Source organism: Apus apus, chromosome 18 (assembly GCF_020740795.1).
Source record: "Apus apus isolate bApuApu2 chromosome 18, bApuApu2.pri.cur, whole genome shotgun sequence".
Classification (NCBI taxonomy): domain Eukaryota; kingdom Metazoa; phylum Chordata; class Aves; order Apodiformes; family Apodidae; genus Apus; species Apus apus.
Genome location: NC_067299.1, coordinates 1,624,089 through 1,652,048, shown reverse-complemented (window position 1 = coordinate 1,652,048; position 27,960 = coordinate 1,624,089). Strand labels below are relative to the sequence as shown.

Here is a 27,960-nt window from a genome sequence, read left to right as displayed (position 1 = left end):
AATATGATGCACACTTGAGATTAAAGTGGGGGAAAAAAAGGAACTTCTTTTCTACCCTAAAGATAGGGCAGCTGTTGAAAATGTAAGGGATGTGTGGAATGTTTTGGGTAATTTTGTGATTAGTGTGAGTCAGAACTAGGTGGTGACTGCTAAAAAAACTAAAAGGGAACACCTCTTTAAGACAAAATGATCTTTTTATTAAGGAGAATAAGAATTTATTTATTAAATAATATTAACAATAAATAGATGATAATTTATTAAGAACTCTTAAACAAGAATGTATCTTTTGTCCTTGCAGTTGGAACAAAAAGTAATTGCCAGTGAGATTTTTAAGGGTAAAAAAGACAATTACCCTCAGAGTGTTCCTAGACTCTTCATCAACACTCGACTTGGTGAGTAGGGGCTGCAAAGTTTAATAGGGGGGAGGAAAGGGGGGGACCAATCTTCTCTTTTCTTGCTAGAAAATTCTTCCTGACCCCCACCTCTTTGGTTTTAATATAGGTAATGAAGAGATAAATGCTAAAGTCCTTCATGCTTTAGAAAATGAAGCAATTAAGGTGAGATATGTGTCCTAATACTTGTGTCAAGCTTCTAGAGTTATTCAGCAAAACATCAGATTAGATTTCTGAAGAAATTACAGCAAATTTTGTGTTATCTTAAGCTTGTAATACCTTAAAAGGTGGTCTGGGGGAAGAGCTGATGGCTTAGAAATATGATCTGGAGATTTCGGCAAGTTTAATTATGTCAGTTAAGAACTGGAAGGGTTGCAGCTGGCAGGGCTGGAGAGGAGAAACCTGCACAGATTGAAACTAAACCTGGACTTTCCAGGCCCAGAGCAGCTGAGGTCAGGGAGTGATTGTTCAGAGCTGCTCTGGGACAGCAAGGAAGGCCGGGGCAGAACTGAGTCTATTGTCTGCATTCCCAGCCTGCCACCCACCGCAGGCTCTCCGGGCTGCAGGGAAGGTGGCCACGTTGCACACAAAGCATGTTTAGCTCTGCTAACCCTGGTTTCAGTATGCAGTTCCTGTCATCAAGTACGACCGGAAGGGATACAAGGCGCGGGCGCGGCAGCTGCTGCTGACCCAGGAGGCCGTGGTCATCGTGGAGGAGGCCAAGATCAAGCAGCGCATCGAGCACGGCAACCTGACAGGTGGGGCTTCCCCTGGCTGCACTGAGAGTGGCAACAAAATAACCACCTGGTCTTTGTTCTGGACAAGAATGGAAGTACCTGATACCAAGGAGCTTAGTTAAATCTGTAATAGCATGAAGGGTTTTTTTCTAAAATCAAGCTGCATAAAATGTCACCAAAATTACTCAGTTCATCTCCCCCAGGTTATTTCCCAGTTGTCCATCTCTACCCCAGGGGAGATGCACCATTATTGCACAGCAGCTGCTTGGCCTCTGCTGGGTATTTGAGACAGATTTGATGGCTTGAGAGGGGAACTTGGGCAAAATGCCCAGTCTGGTGCACAGCGGCTGTTACTTGGCTCTGTATGAAACCTCTCCCATAGTCACCTCAGCCATGGGCTTGGGGGTTCTGTGACTCCCCTAAGATGCTCTTATGGCAGAGATGTGTGTTTATCCATCTCCTTAACTACCCCCCGCCCCCTTGGAGAGGATTTTTTTTCATTGAGCAAACATGAGCAGCCCAGGGCAGAAGTTGAGCCTCTTGCTTACTGTGTGGCCAGAGGGCACAGCTGGCAGGGCAGAAATGCTGAACTGGGAGCCCAAGTGGGTCCCAGTGCAGCAGCTCAGGGCAGGATCACCAGCAAGGGGCTGGGCTCAGCCTGGCTGCAGGGCAGGCACTGATCACTGGCCAGAGCCAAGCTCCTGCAGGAGCCCTGGCCTTTTTTACCCAGTGTGGGCACTGGGGGGAAGAAAGCAGCAACCCCTTTGTTCCAGCTGTCCTTGGTACCCCAGTAATTCCCCACTCATCACCACCAGGGCTAGCATGAATGATCTGCTCTGGGGCTGCTGAAAAGTAACATTTTGGTCCTAAGTCCCTTAAAGTAGTTTTTTAAGTCCCTGAGGCCCCTGACAGGGTGTACACAGACATTCTTCCTGCTTCTGATGGACAGAGGCATCTGAAAGTTGCTTTTCCAACGCAAAGAAGCAGAGTTATAAGCTGACTGTCACCTTGTGGTCTCTCCAGCCCCTCTGCTGCCACATTACCACAGTGGTGCTGTGCAGCTGCTCAGCTGTCAGGTGTCCTAGTGTGGAAGCAGCAGTTGCTGCGTTCCTAGGGAGGTTCTGGACACACAGGAATCCCCATGGAGCCCTTGGGTGTCAAGTGTCCTTCTCTGTTGCAGGCATCTCTGTCAGCAGCCTGAGTGATAACCTGTTTGTGCTGCACGTGCGCTGTGAGGACAACAAACAGAAGGTACTGGGACTCATCCAGCATTTCTCCAACCTCTAAAAACAGTTATGAAGGCACAAAGAGCAGAAGATCCACCTGGGGGTGTGGGTGGAGCACACATAGTGCCATGTATGGGTGAGCACCCCCCTGTCTGTAACTTACTTTGTGCCAGCCCTTGGTAGTAGCATTTCACTTACATGTGTTAGTGCTCAGAGGTGGGGCTGAGCTGTCCATCACCCCCATTACTGATAATTGTAAATAAACTGCTGTAGCTACAGCATCACCCACAGCAGAGGCCCCAGAGATCACCACCAACCCTAGCATGCTTGGAGAAGTGTTTTTCCATGCTAACCTGTGGAGATAGTTCTGTCCCTGTTAATGACAGCAGGAGCATTTGGGCAGAGACACTGCAAAGCCACTGCCATGAACATTGTCTCTTCTCCCTCCCAGGGGGATGTTGTGCTTCAGAGTGACCATGTGATTGAGACCCTCACCAAAACAGCCATGCAGGCTGACAAGGTCCACAACGTCAACATCAACCAGGGCAGGTGAGTGAGGACAAGCCCCACTAACAGCTGCCTTGCTTTTCAGCATTAGAGGGCTAAAGAAACACCTGCATGACATCAAAATGTAATTTATCTTAATTTATCTGATAAATTTATAAGATAAATTTTAAGATAAATTTATCTAATTTATCTTAACTGAGGCTCCAGTGCCTTCAACAAGCAGCTCTACTGAAGCACAGTGTCAATACAAAGCAGCCACTTAGACAGGAAAAGGGTGACACCAAACTAGGGATAGATCACAAATACTGATCAGATCTGTTCTTACCTCTTTGCAGCATAAAGTTCACAGTTGGGCAAGGCAAAGAAGGCATCATTGACTTCATATCAGGATCAGAACTGCTCATAGCCAAAGCTAAGAATGGTCACCTAACAGTGGTGAGTACAGACAGGGCTGGTGGGAAACACATTAATTTGCGGGGATCCAAACCCGCATTTTGGCATCAAGCCTCAGCTGCAGCAGATGGACAGACACCCCAGGACTGTGCTGCTCCTCCAGCCTTTTCCAGAGCTGGAGCTGGGCAGTGTATGCTCCTCCTGCAGTCTCCAGGGACTGCCAGGCTCACTCAGACTCACCACATGATTGTCCAATCAATTATTTTTCTTCCCCTCCCAAAGATTCAGGCTTTAATGCTCTACACTCTGTTGCAAATACAATTCTAGAAGAAAGACTTAAAAACACAGAAAGCAAAAAAAAAAAAATCCTCTTCCTTTCTAAGTGTTCTGCTCTTCCTGCTACTCAGATACAGTCACACACCTTATTTATGCATGGTCAGATTGAAGGTTGTTCAGAAATAACTCCGTAACACCCTCAGGCTGCACTCGCCCCCTGCAGAACTGGGAGCACAGCCCTGCCACAGGATTCCCTGCTCCATGGAATGGCTGCAGGCTGCACAGACAGGAGTAACTGTGCAAGCCTCTGGAACCAAGGACCAGGCTGCTTCATGTGTCAGCAGTAACAGGAAACAAGTTACTTCCTTGGACTATGAAGAAACACATCCCATTTTTTCCCCCCAGTCTTTAATAAACCATCCCTAGGAAGTTTGTGTTTTGCCCCTTCTGGGCCAGAGTCCAACTCTCACCTCAGGACCAGAAGTGTCAGAGCCCCCCAGACTCCCTCAGTTAGGAATGATCTGCTTTTGTTTCTGCCCTGACTGGCCAACTTCAGCACTTTGGAGTAGAATAAGCCTTACATACTGTGGCACAAGAGCTAAATTGCACAGGCCAGTCCTTGGTGCTCTTTAAAGATGTTCAGGAGCTAAAACTGTTGCAGCATCTTTGTTTTCACCACACTCTCTAGCTTGCCTGTCTTCTCCTGCAGGTTGCTCCTCGTTTGAACTCTCGATGATAACAGGTGCCACCAGGACAGGACCTTTTCCTCCATCAGTCTGACTGCACCCTGTAGCATCAGCTGGACCTTGTTCCCAGCAAACTGCCCCCTCCTTCCTCGCTTTGCTCATTTTATTGTTACCAAAGACCTGCACTTTCAGAAAAAAACAAAACACCACAAAATACATCTTGCTTTCTTGTCTTAATATGAGAGATCCAGGAGAAAGGCCTTCTCTTCCTTACCTTAGTGGCAAAGGCACAGGTCCAGCACCATCTTGGTCAAAGCATGGCTCATGAAACCTTCAGCTGGGCTTTGAGGGAGAGGGAGCTCTGACTAGAGCTTCAACCCTGATGGAAATGACCAAAAGTTGTGCTTGTCATCATTAAAAAGCACAATCAGAAAACAAGTAACTGCTGCTTTGTCAGCCAGATCAATGAAATGCCAAACTTTATATTCGGAAAGAATGTTTTATGAAGAATTTTGCTGTTTTGATGCTTTGTGTTACGATATATTAAAGCCATATTGTGTAAATGAGTAAAACCCTGTAAATACTTTATAGCTGAGTACGAAAGATGCACTATGAGAAATGGAGTTGACATGGAAGCTTTTATGTTTTAGATTTGGAATTTTTGTTGGTTTTAGTTTATGATTATAAGGTATTAACCTGAGAAACCCATCATGTAACTTCTTCACTGATCCAGAGACTCTTACCTTTTTTGAAGTCATCTGTCCCATTTCTTGATCTATAGTGATATTTTTATACCATAGAACTTATTCATATCCCTACACCCAAACAAAATGGCAGTAATACAAACTGCAGAGGCCACCATCTCACTGTGCCACTCTAGGCTGGAAATGAAACCTGTAGTGCTTGCCCACAGGATGTGCACATCAGCTTTCTCTCCCACCTTGTCCCTGGGTGTCAGCCCACACAGCTCAAGAGCAGCACCAGAAAAAAATAAATTGCTTTTTCTCTTTTTAGCCATAACTGGAAGGTTGAATTCTCACAATAAAGCTCCACAATGTTTCAAGAACTGCCTCTCACTACTGCCTTAAAGGGGCAGAGAGGCCCCATCCAGCACTGCTGGCCTTACTACCCAACTTCTGACAGCTCCTTTCCATGGAAGCATCTTCCTAAGCCAGCTGTGTCACCCAATGCTAACCCAGCTCTGAGGGGACACTGGCAGCTCACACTGAGCACCCTCATTTAACCAGGAACCCAAAGGGCTGCAGGGTGGGCAGCTCCATGTCATTCCCTGCTGTCTGCAGCCACAGCTCCAGCTCCCAGTGCCAAGGTCTAGACCCCAGTGGTGCAGTTTGCACCCCACTTGCCTTAGGGATCCTCCACCTTCCTCCTCTGTCCTGCTGCAGCAGCACCAGTTTCAGGAAGCCCTGAAGAGAAGATAACCAACATGTTGCCACTCATGTCCCATCAGCTCCATCTCCTACTTTGGTTCCTGCCCTGGTGCAGTTACCCAGCACTGCCCCAGCCTGGAATGCTGTGCCCACTGCAGGACACCCCCCACGCCCCCCTGTGCTGGGGGCATGTACTGAGCAACGCTCTGTGCTCTGATATAACCTCTTCAAGACTAAGCTCAATAAATTTTTACAACAAACCAAAACACCTTGTCCTCATTGTAAAACTGCTTCATCATGTCTTAATTTTCTGAGAGGATGTGATTTTGTTTCCTCATTTGTTCCACAGCCCAGCTGAAGCTCTAGTTCTTGGGCCCAATCTGCCTACAAAGGGCAGCCCTGCTATGTCCACTACAAGGAGATTATTCTTAAAAGACATTACCAGGATATCAAGCTAAGGAGGGTGTTCCCTTCTATCCATCCATGTAACTGGACTAGATGAGGAGTCCTGCAACAACTGAGCAGAATACACCAACTGGATCACAGCTTTTTTGTGCATTCAGCAGGGAAAGACTGAATAAATGGTGTGGAAAAGCTCCTGCCTCCTGGAGCAAAGCCACTGGCTGCTGGGGGGCTGCTCTCACAGCTGGGCTACTTACGCCTGAGACCAGGATCTCACTTTATCTCCTGTCTGAAGAGCAATGCTGTCACTTCTCTCTCTCTCTCCCTCCACATGCTCCTATTGCAAGCAACAAAGGAAAGTTATTCTTGCTGAAATACCTAACATATAAAAGAATCATAGTAGTATTTGGCATTTTTAATTTAGGTTTGTTTTATTTAAGTTTAATGTTAATTCCATGCTGTGTTTCAGTAAGAACAATACAGATTCTGTATCTGTGGCTCCAGTCAGATATCCAGTAGTACAAATTAGCTTCAAGTTACACATACTGAACAAAAGAGGTTGAGCGAGCGAAGGGAGATGGGGAAAGGGGAGGGAGAAAGAAAAAATATTGAACACGCATGCAGGCTTATCAATGCCACCTTCAATGCTAACCTGCTTGGAGGAAAAGTAAAGAACAGGCAAGAATGAGCAGCCACGGATTGTTGAACTGTTACCAGCACCACGGTTTTCAGCGACATTTCAGCAGTTTGGAAACTTCAGTAAAACTACTACAATGTATGTCCCAATGCAACCTGTAACTTCAAGCTAAACACCCAATTAAGTTTAAACATTGGTATAAAATTCAGTTTTAACAGTTATAAAAAAAAAAAAAAAAAAGAAAAAAAAGAAAAAAAAATGCCACCACATGCACACTGCCTTGCTGGAACAATTCTCTCTCCCCTACAAGGGCCTCCAGGTGGAACACCCACTTCTAATGGCAACCTGGCCACAATACAGTAATGCTGAAAGAGCCTGTACCCAGTCCTGTTAGTGTCTTAAAGAACCTAAAAGCTGGCACCAGTAAAATCCACAGAAATTCACTCTTGCCTTTAAGAACTTTTAAACTGTGTAAAAAAAAAAAATAAAAATAAAGAAACCCAACAGGGCAGGAACCTAAATTCTGAGACCCAATGTAAAAGTCAGATTTGGTGGTTCTCAGAGTGACACTGAGGGTTTTTGTGGGGAAGGGGAAGGGTGGTCAGAGATGGGTTCTCTTGTTGGCCTTTGTGTCTCACTGATTTTCATCTTCCACATCCTGCAGCGCTTCTTTATTCTGTTCTTCACCTATGAAAGTGTTAAAAGGAAGGAAGACATTAACTTTTAAAATTGAGACCTGCAGGACAGCTCAACAAGCATCCAGAGATTAATAGTTTCATGCAGGTACACAGGGTCACTCACACACTTGCATAAAGAACACACACACTCCTAACAGCCAGGTCTGGAGTGCAGCGTTTCCATAGAAATTAAGCCTTGTAATCACCTCCTGACATTCCACACAACTGCAGCACAGGCTGTTAGAAGACAAATTGTTTTAAGGACAAACAACAAACCACCAGTTCTGAACACACAGACTGCATGTGACCAGTCGCATTGATCAAGAGATGAAGAGCTAAGAAGTCATCAGAACAGCTGCAGATCAACATCCTTCCATCAGAGAACACCTTCCCAAAAGCCTCACCTCCCACCCAGAGCACCAAGGACAGCCCTTCACTACCTACAGAGGTGAGAGCTTGTGTTCAGCCTTTTTCTGCCCAGCCCACTCCAGCCTCAACAACAAAGTTCTGCAGTCCCTTGTATGAAGGATCACTGATGGTGTATTAGTAAAGGTACCAAAAGAAGTATGAAAAAACATCCCTACTTCAAGCTCAACGTGACCAGAAATCCTAGGCTTGGGGATATTACAGAAAACATTTTGTGGCCATCAACTTCTCTTGAAAAATGGCCAGTTGGGACCTATTCAGCCAGGCTGCAACCTGCAGGGAAATGGGAACCTGCCCCTAAGGGCTCCTGCAGGAAGGGCCTGGTTACCACCCAGCTGCCCCAGGCAAGGTGCAGGCAATGCAGTAGTTGGGCAGGCACAGCTCTGCCCAACTACTGCAACAGGGAAAGTTTAGTGCACCTCAGCTGTGCCATAACACACACATGATTAAATTAATTGATAAGAGAAACTGAAAAATGTTTTCTTTACCATTATCCTTAACCATGTGAAATGGTACCCTCTCAAGGGCAAGGAACAAAAACTACCCGTTTCAAAAAAACAATTTACAATAAAATCCAATCAAATAAGACTAATGACTTTGAGCACAGAATCAGAATGCCTGCTCAGAGCATGTCCAGATTCAGAATTATCACCAGCTACAATTCAAGGTAGATATCTGAAAGAGGTGGCCTAGGAGGACACAACATCTGACATTCAACAACAAAACTGACATTTTAAATTACATAGCAGATCATTGAAGAGAGGAAAGCACAGACCCTAACCCAGGGAGATGATTAAAAAAGATCTGAGCATGCTCAAGCCAATACACTTAAGCAAATACTCCTGGTAACAGGCAACAGTGAGAATACTTTTCATGCCTAAATATTCTTAATATCCAGCCAGGTATGCAGCTCAATTCCCAAACATGTCAGTTACTCTGGATCTCAGTCAAGGGTATTTGGACCTGGGCAGGAGTCACAGGTCACCAGTGGGTAGAACGTTGCTTAGCCCTGGAACGGAGTCAGACACAAGCGGCTCAGCAGCAGCAACAGAGGCAAGCACGATTAGTGACTGGAAGAAAACTGATGCTGAAAGGTTCAATGAGCCATGGAGACAACTTACAAAGTAGAGTTTTTAGGAAATGAACAGTTGGACTTTCCTTTAGGAATCTACACAGCAGGAAAGAAGGGGAAAACAGGAATTGTGTGAGGATGACATTACAAGCATGAAAATAAACCAAACAGCTCCTCTATGACATGGTTAAAAGATACAGCACATGAGATGGGAGAGTGCAGCAGATGAGTAACACCTCATTTTAGACTGTCATTCCCTACAACCCCACGCCTGAGGAAACCAGTCACTGTGATGATCTCTCTAAATGCCACCAATCTGGTACCAATCTGCAAAGGCTCCACCTGTTTTGGAAACACAGGACTGTGGAGGCAGCAGCTTTGAATGCACTGGGTCAGCTCATTTAGCTGTGTCTATTCTGTGGATCTGAAAAACTGCTCCACTGTTTAAAGCAGTTCTCAGTATTACTAGTTTTGTAATCCTAACTTTTCTGGCATGAACCATAAACAGTAACTAGGAGAATCTAAAACTCTCCAGGAAGAACAAAAATACCTATTTTCTGTGCTATGGAAGTAATTATGAAACAAGAAATCTGAATTATGCAAAGAGAAATATAGAGAGCCTCTGTAAATAATCTTGTTGAACTTCTATGAGGTACATGAGACATGTTAGGCAGCTCAGATGCAAATAAAAAGCCAGCTTTTGGAAGATGCTCTAATACCAATATCTCAAAACAAGATGGCTGACATGGCTGCTGCAGTGCTCCCATAGAGCACCAGGGTATTTGCTGCCACTGAGAAATATAATGATACCATATCTTAATTGTGGGAATTAGGAACAAACTGATTAGAAGAAAATTTATTTTTCCAGTGCCTCACCATGGCAAGGAAGGCATCTAATAATACCTGCAGAATTTACAGCAGATCCAGGATATGTACATATCCATCTGCACCATGAGATAATCTTGTATCTCTGCAAGGAAGGTGTGGGCCCTGGCGAGAGCCCCGAGCACTAGGATGCAGGGGAACCTTGGGGCCAAGACCCTGCACATTTATTTTTCCGAGTTCTATCAAAAGTCCAAAGAAAAGGGTAAAACATGACCTGCAACACTCGATACTTCTTCAAAACAAACCCACCAATCCTACACAATAATCACTGAAAAGCTGGGAGACTCCACAATTGCTTTCACATGGACACTGCACCAATCCTGTACTCCCAGGTACCCTACGTGACTGTGCTTCAAGTAAAGCTTACAAACAAATAGGTGCTTGTTTTCTGGAGTTGAGCAGCAACGTTGTTTCAAGCCTCTGTGCATTTCTCAGTACCCAAACATACTTAAACAGAAAGCCTTTTTTCCCCTCCACATTAAAAGGAGGGACAGCCAGCTCTTTTGTCCCGTCTCTCCAGCACAGTTTTTACAGGAGACAACGTGTATTTAGTCTATAGAGAACGTGCTTAACTCACTACCAGCCACTGAAACAGAAGGTGTAACTCAGAAAACCCTGTAAGAGTAAATTTATACTTAGCAGCATATGCAAAAGAAGAAAAAATCCATTCAGAATGCCAAAAAGACATTTTCTACAATTTAAATAACTATCAGGTGTCAGTGAACATAAGGAATCAAAGTCCCTCCCTCAAGTACTGCCAGGGTTATACCCAGTATCTGCTCTGGCAACACTCCACATCAGGAGTTAAAGGAATTACTTCAAACTTCAAATAACAAATTAGATTTCCCCAAGCTTTTTTGTTTTGCTGGTAATTAAGTCTTTTACAAAATCCCTTTTCCTTTTTCTTCTTCGCTCAACTCTTCATAAGAGGAGCAGAAGATATGGAACGTGCTGGCAGTTTAAGTGATTAGCAGGGTGGCAGTGAGTCTTCCACTAAAATGCCAGAAGAAATATTGAGTGACCTGAAAAAGAGGGAGCTAGGTAATTTGCAGCACTTCCTCCTGCACTGGAAATTCACATCTGGTTGGAATGACAAGGCATAAGAAAGGAAAGCTGAAATAAATGAAGTCAGAGCTTCCAAAATAACTACAGGTGACTAAACAGCCAGGTGGGGAGGAAAGAAAAATAGCATTACTAATTCCATATCTCCTTCCTTCACTTGAAGAGCTGAAAAGCTTCTCAAAGGCAGCTAGTGTCATGTCACCTCTATCAACTGTTCCAGTGTTAAGGAAAGACAGAACTTCAGGAAAGCCAACTATTAGGAAAGACAGACGTAAAACACAAAACCAATCTGCATTTCCATGCTCTGTTTTCTGGGCAGACATTTGGGGATGGCAGCATTTGAGAGCACAGGTTACTTACCATCACCCTGCATGTCTGAAGTCCATAGTGTCAGATTATCACGTAACAACTGCATGATAAGTGTAGAGTCCTTATAGCTTTCTTCACTCAGTGTATCCAGTTCTGCAATTGCATCATCAAAAGCTGCTTTTGCCAACCTGCAAGCACAGAATACATCAGATTTAACACATGTTGCTAAGCAGAATGCAGAAGCACTCAAGTTAAACCAGTGCCTCTCAACACCTCTCTTCTCCTTTGGCTACATGACACTGACAGCTTTGTAACCAATTTTTATATTATTTAATGGTGTTTAGATGTTCATCCAGTTACCTCCCATTGTCAAAACCACTTTGTGTGCTTAAGAACATCTTTTTACTCAAGAATATTTGCTTTATGAAACATTTCTACATCTTGTGGTACAACTGATCCAAGGTCTGCTAAAAGCTTCAAACGTTACAGGGGTATGTATCATGGCAAGCTGTTCAACTGCCATTAGCTGATCAATCCAAGGGTATCTCTACTCTGCTTCTCAGACATGACCTACTGCCAGGTAAACTAATGGGTCCTAACTCAAAAGAAAATGGCCAAGTTGAAAACCTTTCCAGTGAATTGATCTCAAATGGAGCAAGTTGTCAACTACTAGAAGGAAGAAAGCCAGCCCAGTGTTCCAAAAGCAGTTACCCAAGCAGCAAGCTCCTCTGGCTTGTCTGGTATTCACAAAAAATGTCCCCATCTTCCCAGTCAGTACCTACCTGCAGGCACGATCAGGAGAATTAAGAATTTCATAGTAGAATACAGAGAAGTTGAGCGCAAGTCCTAAGCGGATGGGATGTGTTGGTGGAAGTTCTGTCATTGCAATATCACTAGCAGCCTTGTAAGCCACCAAGCTGTTCTCTGCAGCCTCCTTCCTGTCATTGCCTGTGGCGAACTCAGCCAGATACCTATGGTAGTCCCCCTTCCTGAAAGCAGGAACAGTCACACATCAGCAATCCCTATTTCCCCAGCAGCCACTACATCAACAGCTGAACCATGTTTGCCAAATTACTGCCTAGGCAGCACTGCAATAATATTCAATTTTAAATCATCAGACAGGAAAACAGTTTGGGTTCACATACTTTCTCACATTACCTTCTGCATTACCAACCTGTGCCTCTGTGCAGCTGCATCTCATCTAAACTAAACAAGTTTTTGATCTAAAGGACAGAGGTAATTCAACTAGGGGGGAAAACACTGATCATTTCAAGATTTAAACTAATCTTCAGAAGGTAAAAATATGCATCAAACTGGTGATTACAGCAACATAAACCAAGGCCAAGTTTCATTTGATAATGCAATTGTGAAGTTGACCCTACATGACAGTTATCTACCTGATTTCCTTCTCTGAGAGTGTACAGTTCATACAAGAAACAACTGAAACAGGGACACGATTTCCACATTAGCTCAATTAAAGAAAACTGTTGTTTCTTACATCTAAGACCTGCACAACAGCTTATTTTAAGTTCTCATGACCTTATTCCAAACATCACCACCTATCAAAACCGCACCATCAGGACACCAATGCCTGAAGGGTAGCCAAAAAGGGATGTTGGTTGGACAGGACCAAACTGCTGTCTTCTTGATGAGGTTACTGTGGTTGAGTGGGCAGAAAACATGTCTATCTACTTTATTTCCATCTCTAGTTCAGATACAGTAAGAGGTCCTTGCCTCACAAGAAGATACTTACATTTTGTAATAGAAAACCTTGGACTCGCCAGTGTTAGCTGCTGGAATGAGGTGTTTGTCCAGTACATCCAGAATGTCACAACAGATTAACTTCAGTTCAGTCTCAACCTATTAAAAAAAAAATCCACAATGAAAAGAGGAGGCAAGGTTAGGGCTATTTCAAGGAGTTATTTCAAAAACTTCCAAATATCAAACAGGCAAAAATAATTTAAATCCAAAGAAGGGAAGAACATAAAAAAAAAAAACCAGCTGCTCCCCAGGTGCACTAAGCAAAATAGGGCTGCATCATTAGCTGGCACACAGAAGAGGCAAGGACTGATGTATGATGACATGCCTAACTGAATAATGGAATGAGAAATCCCCTGGAATACACCTTGCTAGACAGCTGCCTTTAGTTTGTCTAAGGACTGAATTCTTTACTGCAAGGCACTCTTTAATTCCTTAAATTTTCGATCCTGTAAGGCACTCAAAGTTGCAACAGTAAAGGGGACAATTTGGAGGTAATGAATACTAAGCAGGTGAACTCCATTACACCTCAGTTACATGGCATCTTCAGAAAAAGCAAGTTTCAAGTGACTTCTTGGAAGGCAAACTCTAGAAGAACAGCCTTAAGACAAAAAACATGGAGTATGAAAACAGAATAAAGCTGGGCCACACCAACAGGTCAGACACAAAAGGAAAAAACACTCCAGAAGATACAGACTTCAGACAAAAAAGGCAAACTGCAGCAGCTCAGAGAAAAAGGAGAAATCATCAACACTGAGATCTGTGACTAGAGAAAACAAATACGCAAAGCCTTATTTAAAAAGAGGTATGAAGTGTTAAGAGCCTAAGTTGAAAACATGGTCACAAGTGTTAAGAGCCTAAGTTGAAAACATGGTCACATCAGCTTCATTTTTTTCAGACTTCAAACATACAGCAAGGTTTATGAGGTTGGGTTTTACCACAGAAAGTTTCACAGCTGAAAGCAAAGAAACTAAACATGCCAAAAAGGCTAAAAACTCTATTTTGACCCTGAAATTGCCAAAACCAGACTTGCTCTGAGGATCCCATGGCATTCACAGCTGAATTGGTTGGTAACAGTAACCTACTGCAGCTCCTTCATGATTTCACAGTAACTCTCACAGATACAGCTGTAGTCAACCCTGGCTCAAGCTACTTTCCTGTACAATAGAGGTTTTCAGGCAGAGGCATCAACATCACTTACAAGAAGCTACCAGAAACTGCATGTCTGGGATCACAAGCACAACCCCACTTAGTCCACTATCCCGTTCTATCCTCCCACCCATGCAGACTCTTTTCCATCTTTCTTTAAGCATTTTTCTTGCCAAGTAACATTTTATCACCATATAGCTCCCAAACTATTAGTGTTTGTAACCATGACACCTGTCCTCAAATGCTGTTAAAATTTTAAGTCCAATATAAACGTTAAGCTGGCACATACATACACATACCAATTTGTAGAAAATTACTTAATATATTTCCTTCAGGGAAATTAAATATACAGCAAATTTTATGTACAATGTCAGAATGCCCTAAAATTCAGAGGAAGAGTAAGATGCTGTACTTAAGAGTTATGTGACAAATGCTTAAGGAAGCTGCTGAAATATGGTGGCTTGAGAAGAATCTACTTCATGTATTCTTGGGCTACAAAAGCTAGAAAACCTTTGGCCAGCAGTCAGTTCCTGCAAACTTCTTTCCTCTTGCTCCTCTTTTCAATGACTTCTTTTGCAGAGATATCTTCAGCAAAACTGCAAAGAATTAAATCAGTTTCTAATCCTCTTTTGTTAAATAACCACACATGTACAAACTTACATTTAATCTCAGACCTTTTTCAGCTTTGCTTAAAGAATCAAACACGCAAGTTATCAGATCAGCAGCTGTCCAGGGCAATGTAAATGTCCTGATCAAGCTTAGTTTAAGAAGATTTGATACAAATCAAGTTTATTTAAGAGCAAAACAAAAACCACAATAAAACCCAAAAAGCTCTTTTACAAAAAGGATCTGTTCTAGACAGTGGCTCAATGCGCTCTGCAAAGCAGCAAACCAGCACAAGAGCCCACACTAAGACTGTTCAGAGCATTCAAAAAGGCAGGTTTAGGGTCTATTACCATTCCAGCTCTAAATACAACACCTGGTGCTACAGGCTCTGAGCAAGCAAAGACTGCTTGCCCCAGTGGGTGCATGGAAGCCCCCCCAGTCCACCCTGCCTCTCTGGTAGTGGTAGTGCTGGCTTAATCAGATTCCAGACCATGTTCTTAGCTCTGCAGGTACAAAAGCTTGTAAACCACCTGGTGATCTAAATAAGGAAACTTATTAGAAGCAAGGAGGGAAAAGGGTAGCTTGTACTAGTTCTTTGACCTGATTTAATATGTAGCCCCCAAAATAGCTGCACCTCACAACCAAGATGCAACATGAAACTGGAACGGTAGGAAACAGTTGTTAAAGCCTGTGATCTCCCTCGCACCCACCCCTGCCAAGCCAGACAGACAGACCACCCACATTTATGCCAATTCATAGCCTGATCTTTCCAAGAAAAGGGGAGGGGAAAGAGAGCATTGCAGCTGTCCCAAAACACAACCCAGGTTATAAGTCAGAGCACTAGAAACACATATTCTCATGCACCACAAAGACAGAACAGTGAGAGGAAGGTGAATACTTGTCCTGTGCTATTAGGGATTTGGTTTTACTGCAAGGAAGTGAACTGCATTATGTGCAGACACACAACACCCCACCCTCCCAAGGACTAACACAAGCCTCTGTTCTCATCCACAGCAGTGCAGTCAGATGAGAAAGCCAGGGGCTCTACTTTTGTGTATCCAAACGGCCACAGGACCCAGAAAAGCAGCCTGCCTACAAAGGAAGCCAGTAAGTGGCATTTTCCCCCATAGCTATGTATGTGTTCTGCTACAGTTCTCATAAGTGGTTTGGGTAGACGCACAGCCTGGTCTTCACTCCTCTCTGTGTTGCCTAGTCTATGCCTGGGACAAAACCAGCCCAGCCCCACTCTGACAGCTAGAGTTCTGTCCCAAGTCACACTGGCTACTGGGCCCAAACAACCTCCCAATAGTTTTTAAGAGTCATGCTAAATTACAGTAAATACTAATGTAGACCAAAATAATCAAATAATCACTTTAACATAAACTACACCTTCCATTTCAACTCAAGCAGCACTCCATAGCTGAGCAAGGTCACATCTGGCTCTGGTGGGGGTAGCAAGAGACATTTTTCAAGAGATGGTCGTTTTCTCCAACTCCCCAGTGCTTTAAACTTGGCTTGTCAGTCCTCAGAGAAGGGTTCTCGGGGTTTTTTTGTTTGTTTCTTCTTCAGAGCCTTTCAAGCCTGGTTAGGGTCTCCCAACAATATTGAACTTACTCTGAAAAATGCTACAATAGTGGGGGTATCTGCTGACAAGGTAAGCACCTAGAGCTCTGCTGAGCCTGCACTGGACCTTATCTCTTTTAGAGTAGAACTGAGCATGACAACAGAGCATGTTGTTTCAGCAGCAACAGTGAGATGCATCACCCAAACCTTTGCAGTATGTTCTCTGGGCCTTTACTGCTCCTGTGCCATCCTGCCAAACCCATTAACACTCTCCTTAGAGCAGATGCTAACACAGTAGGTCTCCCAGCAGTTACAAACAGGATCTGGTCTCCAGCTACAGACAATATATAAAAGCTTCTTGGAAAACTCAGGTTAGAGTAGACACAGACAGTCCTTTTCCCCTGTGGAACTACAACACAGCTCTCCACAGCACTCCAAAGCAACTGTGACAGCTATTCCCATTTTGGATTTAACAGCTGAAGACAGGGCTGGCAGAGCACTGCATTTCATGAGGCCTCTCTCTCAGTAACATACTTCAAGGACTATATACATTTATTTCCTGCACACCAGTCTGTTTTGCATGGTCCTTGCTCTCTTTTTAAAAAGAGAGATGCAGAACACCTTTTCTACAGTCTTTCAAAAACAAGGAAAAAAAAAAGTGTCTTTTCACTGTTACAGGATCTTTGATAGAATATAGTAACCACCCACAAAACATTATGCAGAAAAACCTGGAAGCACACAATGGAAGGCAGATTAAAACATCATCAGATATGGATGAACAAGCTATTCTTTTGCATGTTCTGTTAGAAAGATTTAGACACCCATCAAGAACTGGTATTTGGGACTGTATGTAACTGGCAGATCCTCATCCCATCAGCATGCCAGCATAAAATTAGAAACTCACAACTTTAACAAGTCCATAGAGCAGCAGAAACCCTGTGAGTCAACAGAAAATAGTCTAGAGCCATTCCTGAGAAAAGATTCCCAAGCCAACATCATTTCCATTGGTGGTATATGAATCAGTGCCAGGTGACATAACAGACTCCACTGTTTCTCTGGAAGTGAAGATCTCGCCCATGTGGAGACACTTGTCCTCAAATAACAGAGATTAAGTCTCCGCAGAAACATGTGGGATTTGAACAGCCCAGGAGCACACGCCTGCTCCGTGCTAAACCACTGCTTAAGGGCAGGGGGAGGGAGACAACAACTCACTGTTCTAACAGCTGAAGGTTTCATCAGCCTTCACCGATGAAAGTCAAAGCTTGCTTCAAGTTCTCCATTTTAGGTAAAGTTGCACAGACTGACTAGACTCAGCATGAAGTTATGTGCACCCATTTTCCCCTCTCTCAACAGAGAGAATAGCAAGACCCTAGAGGTTATTACACATGCAAGTTTCAATAGTTAAAAGCCCTCCCCTTCTCCCTCCTGTCTACTGCCCTTTTGAGTGTTTACACCAAAACACCCAACCTCTCCCCTTCACAAGCATATTTGTTCCTTGTTTGGAGAATAAACTCCATCCTCACCTCATCACAGGTCCCCACACTGCAGGCACTCCTGAATATTGGGGCAGTCTATGGCAAGGGTAAAATAAACTGGACCTTAGCTAAAAGGCATTGTGCCCTAACACCAGCTCCATCTTACCATTTGTCGATATTCCCGAATCATTTTTAATTTGTCTTCTCCACCTTTGTTTTCTTCTTTCTGTTCAATGCTGCTGATTATTCTCCAGGAAGCTCTTCTGGCTCCAATCACGTTTTTATATGCAACAGAAAGCAGGTTTCTTTCTTCCACTGTCAACTCCACATCCATTCCAGCCACTTTCTTCATTGATTCAACCATTTCTAGGAGGAAAATATCAGAATTAATCTCCTAGCTGAAGCATCTTTTAAAACCATTCAACAGCAGCTGTACGTTAATGACAGTTTATGAAAACAGTCTCCCTCCTCCTTCCATACACAGTTATTCCTCACTTTTATACTGGAGTGCTCCAAACAAATCAATGAACATGTACACAAAGGAAGTATCTGATGTTCTTTTAAATGCATTTGACAAGGGTCCCAAAATAATCTTTGGTTTTGTAGGGTTAAGAGGCAGTACAATCATCAGCACAATCCTACAGGAATGTATGTTCTTCAAAGTGATTCAGAAAAGGCACTGAATAGTGAGAAAAAGCATGAGCAAATGTAACCTGGCTTTCAGCAAAGTAGGGAGAAAATTAACAATTACAGAATGCTCCACTGATTTGTCAACTGGAATACAGGGTAACATGGTAATTAACAAAAAAAATACCCAGATTTGAATAGAATGAGTACTGCTATTAGGGAAGCAAGTCAACGTTCCAAGAGGAACCACAAAAAAAAAAAAAATTAGGTGCTCGGAGAAGTAACAAAGTCAACCTGAGGATACCCAGAGCAACTGTATTCTACCCCTGCCAAGCAGCTATTTACACTACAACGTAACACACAAAATATACATTGATATTTATAGTTTAAACCTTTGGAAAAGAACTTCTAAACATTATATTACAATAATTATTACTGAATATAGCTTTCCTATACTCAATTGGAAGTAAAAGCTTGAACTGCTTAAGGAAGATTATAATCCTTTCATTACCTAACCACATTATGATTGTTTGTGAGATGTTAGAAAAATAAAAGCCAAAAGTGTTAAATACAAACTAACTGAATGCCTGGCAGGAGACATGCAGGAATCACAGGTTTTGTCCTGCCCCACAGTGCTTCAGTTCATTCATCACTTATCTTCCAGTTTCTAGAACTGGTGGGAACCCCACAGACAGAACACAATACCATTACTGAATGAGACTAAACCCCAACTACCCATCCGCTGAACAGGACAACTGTTTCATGGCTGGCTGCCAGATAGCAGGACACTAGAATGACATATTTAGCTTCTCCCAAAAGCAGGATGACATGACTAGGCTACGCTACCCCTAATATGATGCCTTATTGCTGTGGCCTATCTCCCTTGCCCACTCACTCATCATGAGTGAGTACCTCTGCCAAGCTCCAGCAAGAAATGCACAGCTTGTCTTCAAGCTTAATGTTTAACTGCCCTCAGACAACATGAGTAACAAACTGCAATGCACCTGCAGTTTAAGAAATCAACCTGTACTTGTGAATGCACAGCTCTCCTGTCAGCCATTAGTTGCAGACGTCCATGAGCTGAAGAGATATACTCTATATAAATAAAAATAACCAAAGTGCAGAAAAAGGAGGGGCTAGCCATGCCATACTTTTCATCTGTGATGCTCGTTCTCAGGCATTCACCATCACTCTGAAGATCTTTGGTCTGATCCAATATCACCATTATGCTTTAATCAAACATGCATGGTTTAGATGTGCGGCAAGCTTAACTAACCAAGATCACATTAACTCTGTCCCATTAGATCTTCTCTGAAGTTATAACAGCCAGAGGAAAGTGAGTAACACTAATACCTTCTCTGCAGCTGGCAGGTTTCTGAAGCACACCATGTCTTTTTCAATTACGCTTACAAGGGGGGGACACCTGAGGTTTTCTTCATTTGTGCTGAAGAACAAAACCCTCAAGCTTCATCAACTCTTCATAGTAGGTACACAGCCTCTCAATAGACAGAATGAACTGAAAGGTCTTCTCTTCAAAATCTTAATCCTGTTACTAGTTAAATACACAACCACAGATTAGAATCCTGATCATGAACAAGTATCTTACCTTACCTTAGATATTTATCAGCCTACCTATAAAGCCAAGGGAGAAAAAAGTTTTCCACTTTAGTAAAGAGCCCAGCTTCACTTACAATAAAAAAAAACTGGACTGATATTTCAACAAGACAAAATTATGCATTTACCTTCATCTTCCACAATAAAGCCATGATCCAGCCCTGAAAGTTTCAGCCTGATGAATAATCTTCAGAACTCAGGCAATACAAAAGCAAAAGGACATCCTATCTGTATCTCCTCCAATAGAAAGCCAATTCTATATAAAAATCAAGCCATCTACAACTGCCAACAGAATATTCTATATTCTAAGTGCAGATTTACCTGTCTGTAAGACTCCAGAGGGAGGTGAAAAACTCAAAAACCATTCAAGACAAAACAGCAGCCTCATAGTGCATTTCACTAAGGATTACTGCAGTCATAAGAACTCATTGCATATAAAATCAGGAGATGCTTACACTGCATTATGGAAAAAGCAGTGTTACAGATTCAAAAAGAGATTGTTGTTTAAGTAGTCAAGTTCCAGCCTAGTGTCTGATTTTTGTTTGTTTTATGAAGCCTCAGCGCCCTCCTAATTTGATTTCAAACAACACGTAGAATCAGCTTCAACCTCACTGCTGAAGTAACTGTCCCTTGACATTGCACACACTGTTTCAACATTACTGCAGGAAACACAAGAGCTAAAAAAATCTATCAGAAGTGTGCTTAACTTCCAAAAGAGGAATTACTTAAGTGAGAATGGTTATCAAAGTAAGATCAGGAAAAGCACTTGTTGTGTGAAGAAGGGATGAACATGACTTGATGGTTATCATACTTAAGGCTCAAATCCAAATGAACCATAGGAAAACCCAAAAGGTTGTAGCAGAAGCACAGCACTTCAGAAAACAGAAGCTGTGTTTAAAGTTTAATCGCTTCTGTTCCCCTTACCTAAGAATAATAAAGCAGACCAAGATCTTCAAGCTTCTAACCTGCTGCTCAGCATTTCAGGAGCTACAAGCTGCAAGTGAACAACCAGCGTGATGTGAGGATGTGAAGAATACAGCAGAAAAAACAAGTTTTTCCACATGGGTTCATAACAGAAGATCATGCACCACAACCATTATTCAGACAAGACTCAGTACTAGTCTTGTACTTGTTCATTCTTGGAATGAACAAGAGACCACCAACAGCAAGTCAGTGTCTGATCCTAAACTTCTGCATATAACCTCTCAGTTAAGACCCCAGCAGCAGCAGCAAACACCAAATGGCTAATGCTATGTCAGTCTTCAAGAAGGGTTCCAGCAGGCAATCAAAAGGAACTACAGAACCATTAACCTAACACTCACAAGAGGTCAAGTTAAGAGGAATTACATTAAAAAAACAGAATGATTTGGCATATGCACAAACATTGCATTGTAGAGCATGGCCTTGTCTAAATGCAAATAATACCTCACAAATCTACTGTGATGCTTTGAATGAACCAAGCATATGGTCAAGGAAGACATGATTGATATAGTCTACCTGGAGTTCCCAAATGCATTTGACAAGGTCCCTCACCCAAGGTTCTTTAAGGAACTCAACTGCCACGGGATAGGAAGGAAAGTCCTCACATGGATAAACACTTGGCTGAAAGACAGGAAACAGGGTATGAATAGAAGACTCAAGAGTTCAGAAAGGAGAAAGATCACCACTGGAATCATGGTGATCTGTGCTGGGAAGCATGCTAACATTTGTGATTCAGAAAAATTGAAGGTATTAACTTGCTAAGAACAAATGCAAAGACGAAACAGAGCTGAGGAAATAGGGGCAAGCATATCTTCATTAACTGACGAGTGTAATTGGGAAGACTAATGTTCATAGATGGTATTTTCCATAGAACTACAGGCCTTCTTCACCTGGCAGCAGTGGGCACCATCCCATTCACTACAATGATGAGCTCCAAATTCAAGGCAAGAGAAAGTAGAGCTTGTCTTTTCATCCATTATTAACTATTCTGGAAACACTGTTACACTGCCCACATTAGGTTCCTCTGTTCTCTTAGGAAACCCTGCATTTGGCAAGTTAGACTTGAGATGGCTAAACCAGTGCAGCAGCTTGCAGGGAGGTGAGCAGGCAGCTCTCCCCTCCACCCCTATGTCACTTCTGACCTCTCAACTGGCCGATTCAGGTCACTAGCTCAGAAAACAACTACTCAGAAAAAAAGAAAATCTTGCTTGTAACGTAGACACCTGAACTGGCTCTAAGGGTCAAACTAGAATTCAAGTAAACATGAGAAATAGCCAGCAAGGAGATGACATCTCACTTTCAAATGCCATTTGTCAGATTAGCTCACCCCAACTTTGCAGCACTGCACCTTTAGTTTCCAAAAAGCATAAAGCGAACACAACATTTACCCTTACACACTACGTAAGCTTCTGTGATTTTTCTCCAAGGTCTCCATGTGCTTGAAGTATGCAGAGTAACTATTACAGGCAATTAAAAGCAACGAGGAACTACTGAGATACTAAAAGATAATTCTACTTTAAGCTCCCTATCCAGAGCATGCCACACTTACCACAGTCTCCAAGTTTTATACAAGAACCTAACAACTGCATTCCCAGAAATTAAAACAAACAGGCAGGGGGGGACGGGGGAAAATAACCAAATATCCATCCTTCACAGTGACTTAAGTCCATGATTTTGTGGAGAAAGTAGCAGGTTATACTGCTATTCCTTGTATAAGGTTTACAATAGCTGCTGCTGCCACTGTTGGTCTGCATGACTCTGCAACACACAGTTCCCCAAAGCACACTTTCACCTTTCTGCACTCAAGAGAAATGGATGGGCTAAAGCCAAATTATCCAAGCATCAGTGGTATTTTCTGCATAATCAATCCTATAGAGTATTCTCACAAGTCCTTCCTGTAACAAGATCACAATTACCAAGTCATCTCTATCATCTATTCAAGCTGTCAAGACGTGCTTTTCTAGAAAAAAAACAAAACAACACATTAAAGTACAATTCTCCAGTACTTGTACCAAAAACTTGCATTTGAAAGCAAACAGGCAAATCTAGAGGCTGAGCCTGACTGAACATTTCCCTGCTTCATTGAGATGTACTATTAAGAAATCTTCTATTACAAGTACGCAAGTGTAAAGGACATCAACTCAATTTCTGGACTTCTTGCAGAGAACCAAACCACCTAATTTTAAGAGGTTTGTCTCCCTTCTCTTATTATAAAGAACTTATATTAGTAAGGTAATTCCACAAACCAGCACAATGTTACCTACTCCCATTGCTTAAAAAAAAAACACAACAAAAACGATTTACTGTTACCTATTAATAACTGTCTTTGAATAAACAGCAGTAAGCTAGAATTCTCACACAGCTTCCCACACTACAAGTAAGCTTCCTGGCATTTGTGATTTGTCATGACATGCCTAAGCAGATCTGTGAAGACAGTCAGACACCCAAATCTCTTTGTATCTCTAGAATCAGGGCTTAAGTGCCACTTACACTTGCAGAGGTACCTAGAAAGTTGTTCCCTTAATCTGGGCCAATGTACTAAGGACAGTACACGCACAGGCCTAGATTTCCAACAGTTCACAAGCACAGCTTCCAAGACTTAGTAAATTTTGAAAGTGGGTCAGGTTAACACCAAAGAAGCTGCAGCTGGATACCCACCTTAAGTGCTTCTATAAATGCGATGAAACATCCATGAAGAACAGTCCACCACACACGAGTCTTAAAGTCTCAAAGAAGACTGGAAAGAACTGAACGCTATCCTAACATTAATCACAAAAAATTATCCTTGTGTAACTTATAATCAGTTACACAAGAGATTTGTATTCTTAATCATCTGTAGGCAGTATTTACCATTTAATATGTGCCAATTAATAACTGATGTTATGATCATGTAATTCAAAGATCAAATGGAAAAGCAAAATTAACAATAACACTTTCACCATACTGCTTCCCAAACAATTTTGTTCACAGAATTATTTAGCAGTCTCAACTATGATCTTGGCAGAACTGCAGTATTTAATACAAACAAGAACAAATTATACTAATAATTTTTGTTTCAGCTGAACAAGAATACAGAATTAGATAGTAAAACAGGATCTATAGGACATATTCTTCCAGGCCATAGACGTAAGACATGAAGAATTAGAGGGTGCACCTTAAATCTGTTTACCCAACTTGATTCCAACTAACTTTGGAAGTCTACAAACCACAGCGTTGATTGAAAGATGACAACTTTAGTTGCTTAGTGCCCTCTCCTAGCTGCTAACAGTCTCATTACCACTAAGAAGTGATAAAGCATAAGAAGTCCTCTACATTTTGATCTAGCCAGCTTGTTTTGCAAACATCGACAATACTGGCAGAACAGAAAGTCCATCAAGAGAAATGCTGCACCAAGGCAATCCCTACTAATCAATTTTTATTAGTTGACAGGAAGTGTGATTGTTTTGCACTGCAGATCTCCACAATGGGGTAGAATCTAATTAGTTCATAAAGAACTGATTTATTGCTACGCTAAGAAAACACCAGAAAGACAGTCATGCCTCAAAAGCTCCAAGCAATGATGAATCCTCCAGGATGTTGGCCAAGCATCCAACTTGGGTTTCCACTCAAACCAAAGCCAATACTTTCAATTGCACTGACTCATCCATACCAAGTGGAGAACCCTTTCCTCCCTACTCACCAAACCAACTCCAGAAATACTGTTAGAATTGAGATTGGGAAAGGAAATTTGTCTTTCACACCTTTTAGGGTAGGCAGTTAAGATAGTGAAGAAAACAAATCCCTCAGCAGAAGTTGCACACTTAACTGTGGAATATGGAATTGCATTGGTTCCTCTGCCCATGTGAATTACACTGTACCCCAATATCTGGTTTTCAGATAAATGATTTTTTTCTCTAAGTCCTCAGAGTTATTGTGGACACTGTTTGACTCCCCTCATTTAGCGGAATTCTTAATCCTACCTTATTTCCCTACCAGAACTGTCACAGAATGGAGTCTGACTTTGGCCTTCCCTTTTGGTTGTAGTTTCTATTTTCCTCCCTAAAACATACATTTTTTCAGATGTTTTGAAATAGTGCAATCAGAAGCTTTCTAAGCACCACTCAGTAAAATTATTTAATTTGGCAAAAACTTGGACATTTTGTTTATGAAAATTATGAAGAGAAAGTATCTGAAGTGTCTTCCCACCTCTACATGAAATGGAACTGCACTCACACTTTTTACATACAAGGGTATTTATTTAACTTTAAATTAATAAACATAAGGTCTTAGGGCAAAAGTAACAGTCCCAGAAGAGTAAAATCATCAAGAAAATTAAAGGTCTTTTCTATTACATGCAAGGGAAACCTGTTAAAAGAAACAAGTCACAAGACAGACATTTCTGGGGCAAGAGACACCATCGAGGGTTACCAGTTCCTCCCCTCTACCACTTTTTGCCCAGATATGAAATGATCTAGCATAGCACACAAACTTACAGGAGAAAAAGAATTAAAAAGCACTTCTGGTAAAGTAAAATGACCTGTAATAATTTCTACCACATAATGAAAGCCTATGCATTTTCTTTAGGCAATGAAGTATCGTGTACCAAATGCCTCCAGAATGAGAGCTCGCTGTGGCTTTGCCAGGGGCAGCAGTATCTCCAAACGAAGGCAGAGAAAGAAAAGCGCCAGCCCCCTCCACAGGGACACAATACGGCGAGCAAACCTCTCCCTAGCATCGCCTGCCGAGGGGCCGAGCGAGCCGGGCACCCACCTTCCGGAGAGCAGGGCGCTGGGCGTTGTCTGCGGCGAGCCGAGCTCAGCCCCACACCGCCGGGCTCCGCGAGGCCCGGCCCGAAGGTAACCAAGGCTCGGACCGAACAGAACCCCCTCCAGCCGCGCCAGTCGGCGGCAGGATGAGGGGTAACGAGGTCTCTTTGTCGGGCCCCCCGAGGCGGGGGCGGCTCCCCTGCCCCCCCAGGGACTCGCCCTTCACGGCCGCCATTTTATTCCCGGCTTCTGCCGCCACCGCCCCCAGAACCGGGCCCCGCCCAGGCCCCAGACACCCACTTGTTCAGGCCCCCCATCCCCAGCTCCACCAGCCCCTTGGGGCGCTCCCAGTCGCCATTTTGTCTGCGCCCCCCTCCTCCGCCCCTGCTCCCCCGCCCAGCCGCCATTTTGTGGCCGCTCCCTCCCTTCCCTCTCCCCTTGGCCTTGCACGGCCTTCCTGGCCAGCGCTCACCATCGTAGCGCTCAGCCTGCTCAGCCAACTTGGCCTGATAGACGAGGTCCTCCCGATCGTCCATGTCCTGCAGGCGGGGCGGCGTCGGGGACTGCACGGGGTGGATGGCAGGCGATGGGTCTGGGGGGCTCAGCAGCTACCAGCTCGCTGCTCTCCGGGCAAATATGGCGGCAGCACCTCCTCCCGCTGCATCCGGGCACTTCCGCAAGTGCGCGCGTGCGCCCTGCGGCCGCCCGTGGCAACGGCGGCTCCTTAGCAACGGGCGGGAGGCGGGCCCGGCAGGCCGGGCCGGGTGGCGATTCCCTCCGTGCCTCCCTGTCTCTCAGGGAGCCTGTGTCTGCTGCCCTCAGACGCTGGCAGGACTCTGAAAACCTCTCCGTTTTACACAAATCCCTGGCTATGCTCCGCGCGCACGTAATGGTGACTCTAGGAAGGAGTGAAAGGCAGAAGGGCCCGTTGAGCAGGGTTCTGCGGCTGCTCGATGTGTTTGCTCCAGAGTGTCAGCCCCAGTGCTGTGCCTGAGGTAGGATCTGATCATCTCAGAGTTTTAAAAGGTTAGAAGAGCAAGAGCTTAACATTTAATTTCACAAATCTCTCACAGAGTCCTTCTGAAAAAAGGGAGCGTAACTTAAATAATTGAGGTAATGCCTCAATTTCCAAAGTCGGAATTGCCTGAGAAAACTAACAGGCATTATGTTTGGCTGGCATTAATTTAATCTTCAAAGATTTGCAGAGGCTGTCTGTGAATGAAGTCCTGTATCTCCCTTTTCCCATTGTCTCCTCGGATGAGCGGGCTGAGGACTCAGCCTTCCAGAGCTCTGGAAGTGCACAAAGGCCTCTCTGGGCTTTGGCACACAGCAGAGACTGAGCAGGCCCTGGCACCTCTTGAACACATCTCAGGTACCCTTCTCTTTACTTTTTTGTATTGCACCCACTAAAATGGGCTCCTGATGGCACACACTGAAAGCACCATTTAAATTACATTGTTTGAAAACAGTTTATTGTTTCCTGATTAGTTTTAACACATACTATTTCAGTTGGTGAACAAGAGCTTCTAAGGTATGTAAAATTAACATAACCTTATGGTTTTCTTACATATAAATCTAAAAATGTAACAGTATGATTTTTTTAAATAACTGCCTACCCACCCAGAGTATCAGTGATCTGTTTCCATGGGACATTTTGGGCCCCAGCTCTTTTTCAAATCTCAGAATTATCTAATCAGAGTTTCATAAAATAAAAAAACAAAGACAGTAGCATGTCTGGACTAAGGTGAAAATTAGGTGTCAAATCCAGAAAAAAAAAATTGCTATTCTCAACTTATGCTGTCAGAAAAGGCTGATTTTGTTGAAATTAGGAATCATGATACACCTTTACCTATGAATTACTTGTAAATACAGAGTGCCACTACCAAGGCAGTTCTGACAGGCACCCAAAAGATCCCAGCAGTATACACAGTCACCATATATTTGTATAAATATACTAAAACTCATTGTGACACTTGCAAATCACCACTGCACATAATAATTCTTGACCATAAAAGTCTATTTTTCAACTGAGACTTAGTTTCGTATGGGAGCTCTGCACAATATATTAGATTTACATCCATTCTGGAACTTTTTTGTGATGCCTGTGTTCAGCAGGTACTCAAGTTGTAGATAACTTTAAAATATAAACAAACCAGGCCACTTAAAGCATACTTACTGGCCAAAAGTGAGGTGCATACTTGATATGCTTGCTGAATTATAGTGTATTGTCTAAATACTTCACATATTTTTGAATGCAAATATTTAGAAATTGGTCAGGGATGTGAGGAAGCACAAACACTCTAATGCAGGGAAATACTCACACCATAATGTGCTAATGCAACCCTTGCTTCTCCCTGGTGCCCTCAA

The 27,960-nt window shown here is 43.1% G+C and overlaps 2 protein-coding genes across 10 annotated transcripts in view; one reads left to right on the top strand and one right to left on the bottom strand.

Moving 5' to 3' along the window:
• MYO1C (myosin IC) overlaps positions 1–5,871 on the top strand; it is a 52,162-nt gene extending 46,291 nt beyond the window's left edge. For all 7 annotated transcript variants that reach the window (XM_051635298.1, XM_051635299.1, XM_051635297.1 and 4 more), the window contains 7 exons: positions 299–392; positions 502–557; positions 1,015–1,150; positions 2,310–2,380; positions 2,807–2,904; positions 3,198–3,297; positions 4,241–5,871. In XM_051635298.1, the coding sequence (XP_051491258.1) occupies positions 299–392; positions 502–557; positions 1,015–1,150; positions 2,310–2,380; positions 2,807–2,904; positions 3,198–3,297; positions 4,241–4,267 (582 nt within the window). In that variant the 3' untranslated portion in view covers positions 4,268–5,871. The remainder of the gene's footprint in view (positions 1–298; positions 393–501; positions 558–1,014; positions 1,151–2,309; positions 2,381–2,806; positions 2,905–3,197; positions 3,298–4,240) is intronic.
• A 541-nt stretch (positions 5,872–6,412) lies between these two features.
• YWHAE (tyrosine 3-monooxygenase/tryptophan 5-monooxygenase activation protein epsilon) lies at positions 6,413–26,269 on the bottom strand. 3 transcript variants are annotated; one of them, XM_051635305.1, is made up of 7 exons: positions 26,066–26,123; positions 21,365–21,469; positions 17,793–17,992; positions 12,829–12,935; positions 11,858–12,064; positions 11,127–11,263; positions 6,413–7,331 (listed from the first exon to the last, which is right to left on the bottom strand). In XM_051635305.1, the coding sequence occupies exons 2-7, from the start codon at positions 21,381–21,383 to the stop codon at positions 7,279–7,281; spliced, it is 723 nt and encodes a 240-aa protein (XP_051491265.1). In that variant the 5' UTR covers positions 21,384–21,469; positions 26,066–26,123; the 3' UTR covers positions 6,413–7,278. The 3 variants fall into 3 exon arrangements, with proteins under 3 accessions (XP_051491265.1, XP_051491263.1, XP_051491264.1); XM_051635304.1 differs by lacking the exon at positions 21,365–21,469 and adding an exon at positions 8,869–8,915 and having other exon boundaries at positions 7,234–7,331; positions 26,066–26,256; XM_051635303.1 differs by lacking the exon at positions 21,365–21,469 and having other exon boundaries at positions 26,066–26,269.
• Between the last annotated feature and the right edge of the window lie 1,691 nt (positions 26,270–27,960).

Excerpts from the sequence above, each read along its gene's own strand:
- YWHAE (XM_051635303.1), bottom strand. The coding sequence starts at position 26,129 with ATGGACGATCGGGAGGACCTCGTCTATCAGGCCAAGTTGGCTGAGCAG. Across the intron at positions 12,936-17,792 it reads TTCGGGAATATCGACAAATG|GTTGAGACTGAACTGAAGTT; the intron begins GTAAGATGGAGC and ends TTTTTTTAATAG. Across the intron at positions 12,065-12,828 it reads AAGGTTTTCTATTACAAAAT|GAAGGGGGACTACCATAGGT; the intron begins GTAAGTATCTTC and ends TCCTGCTTTCAG.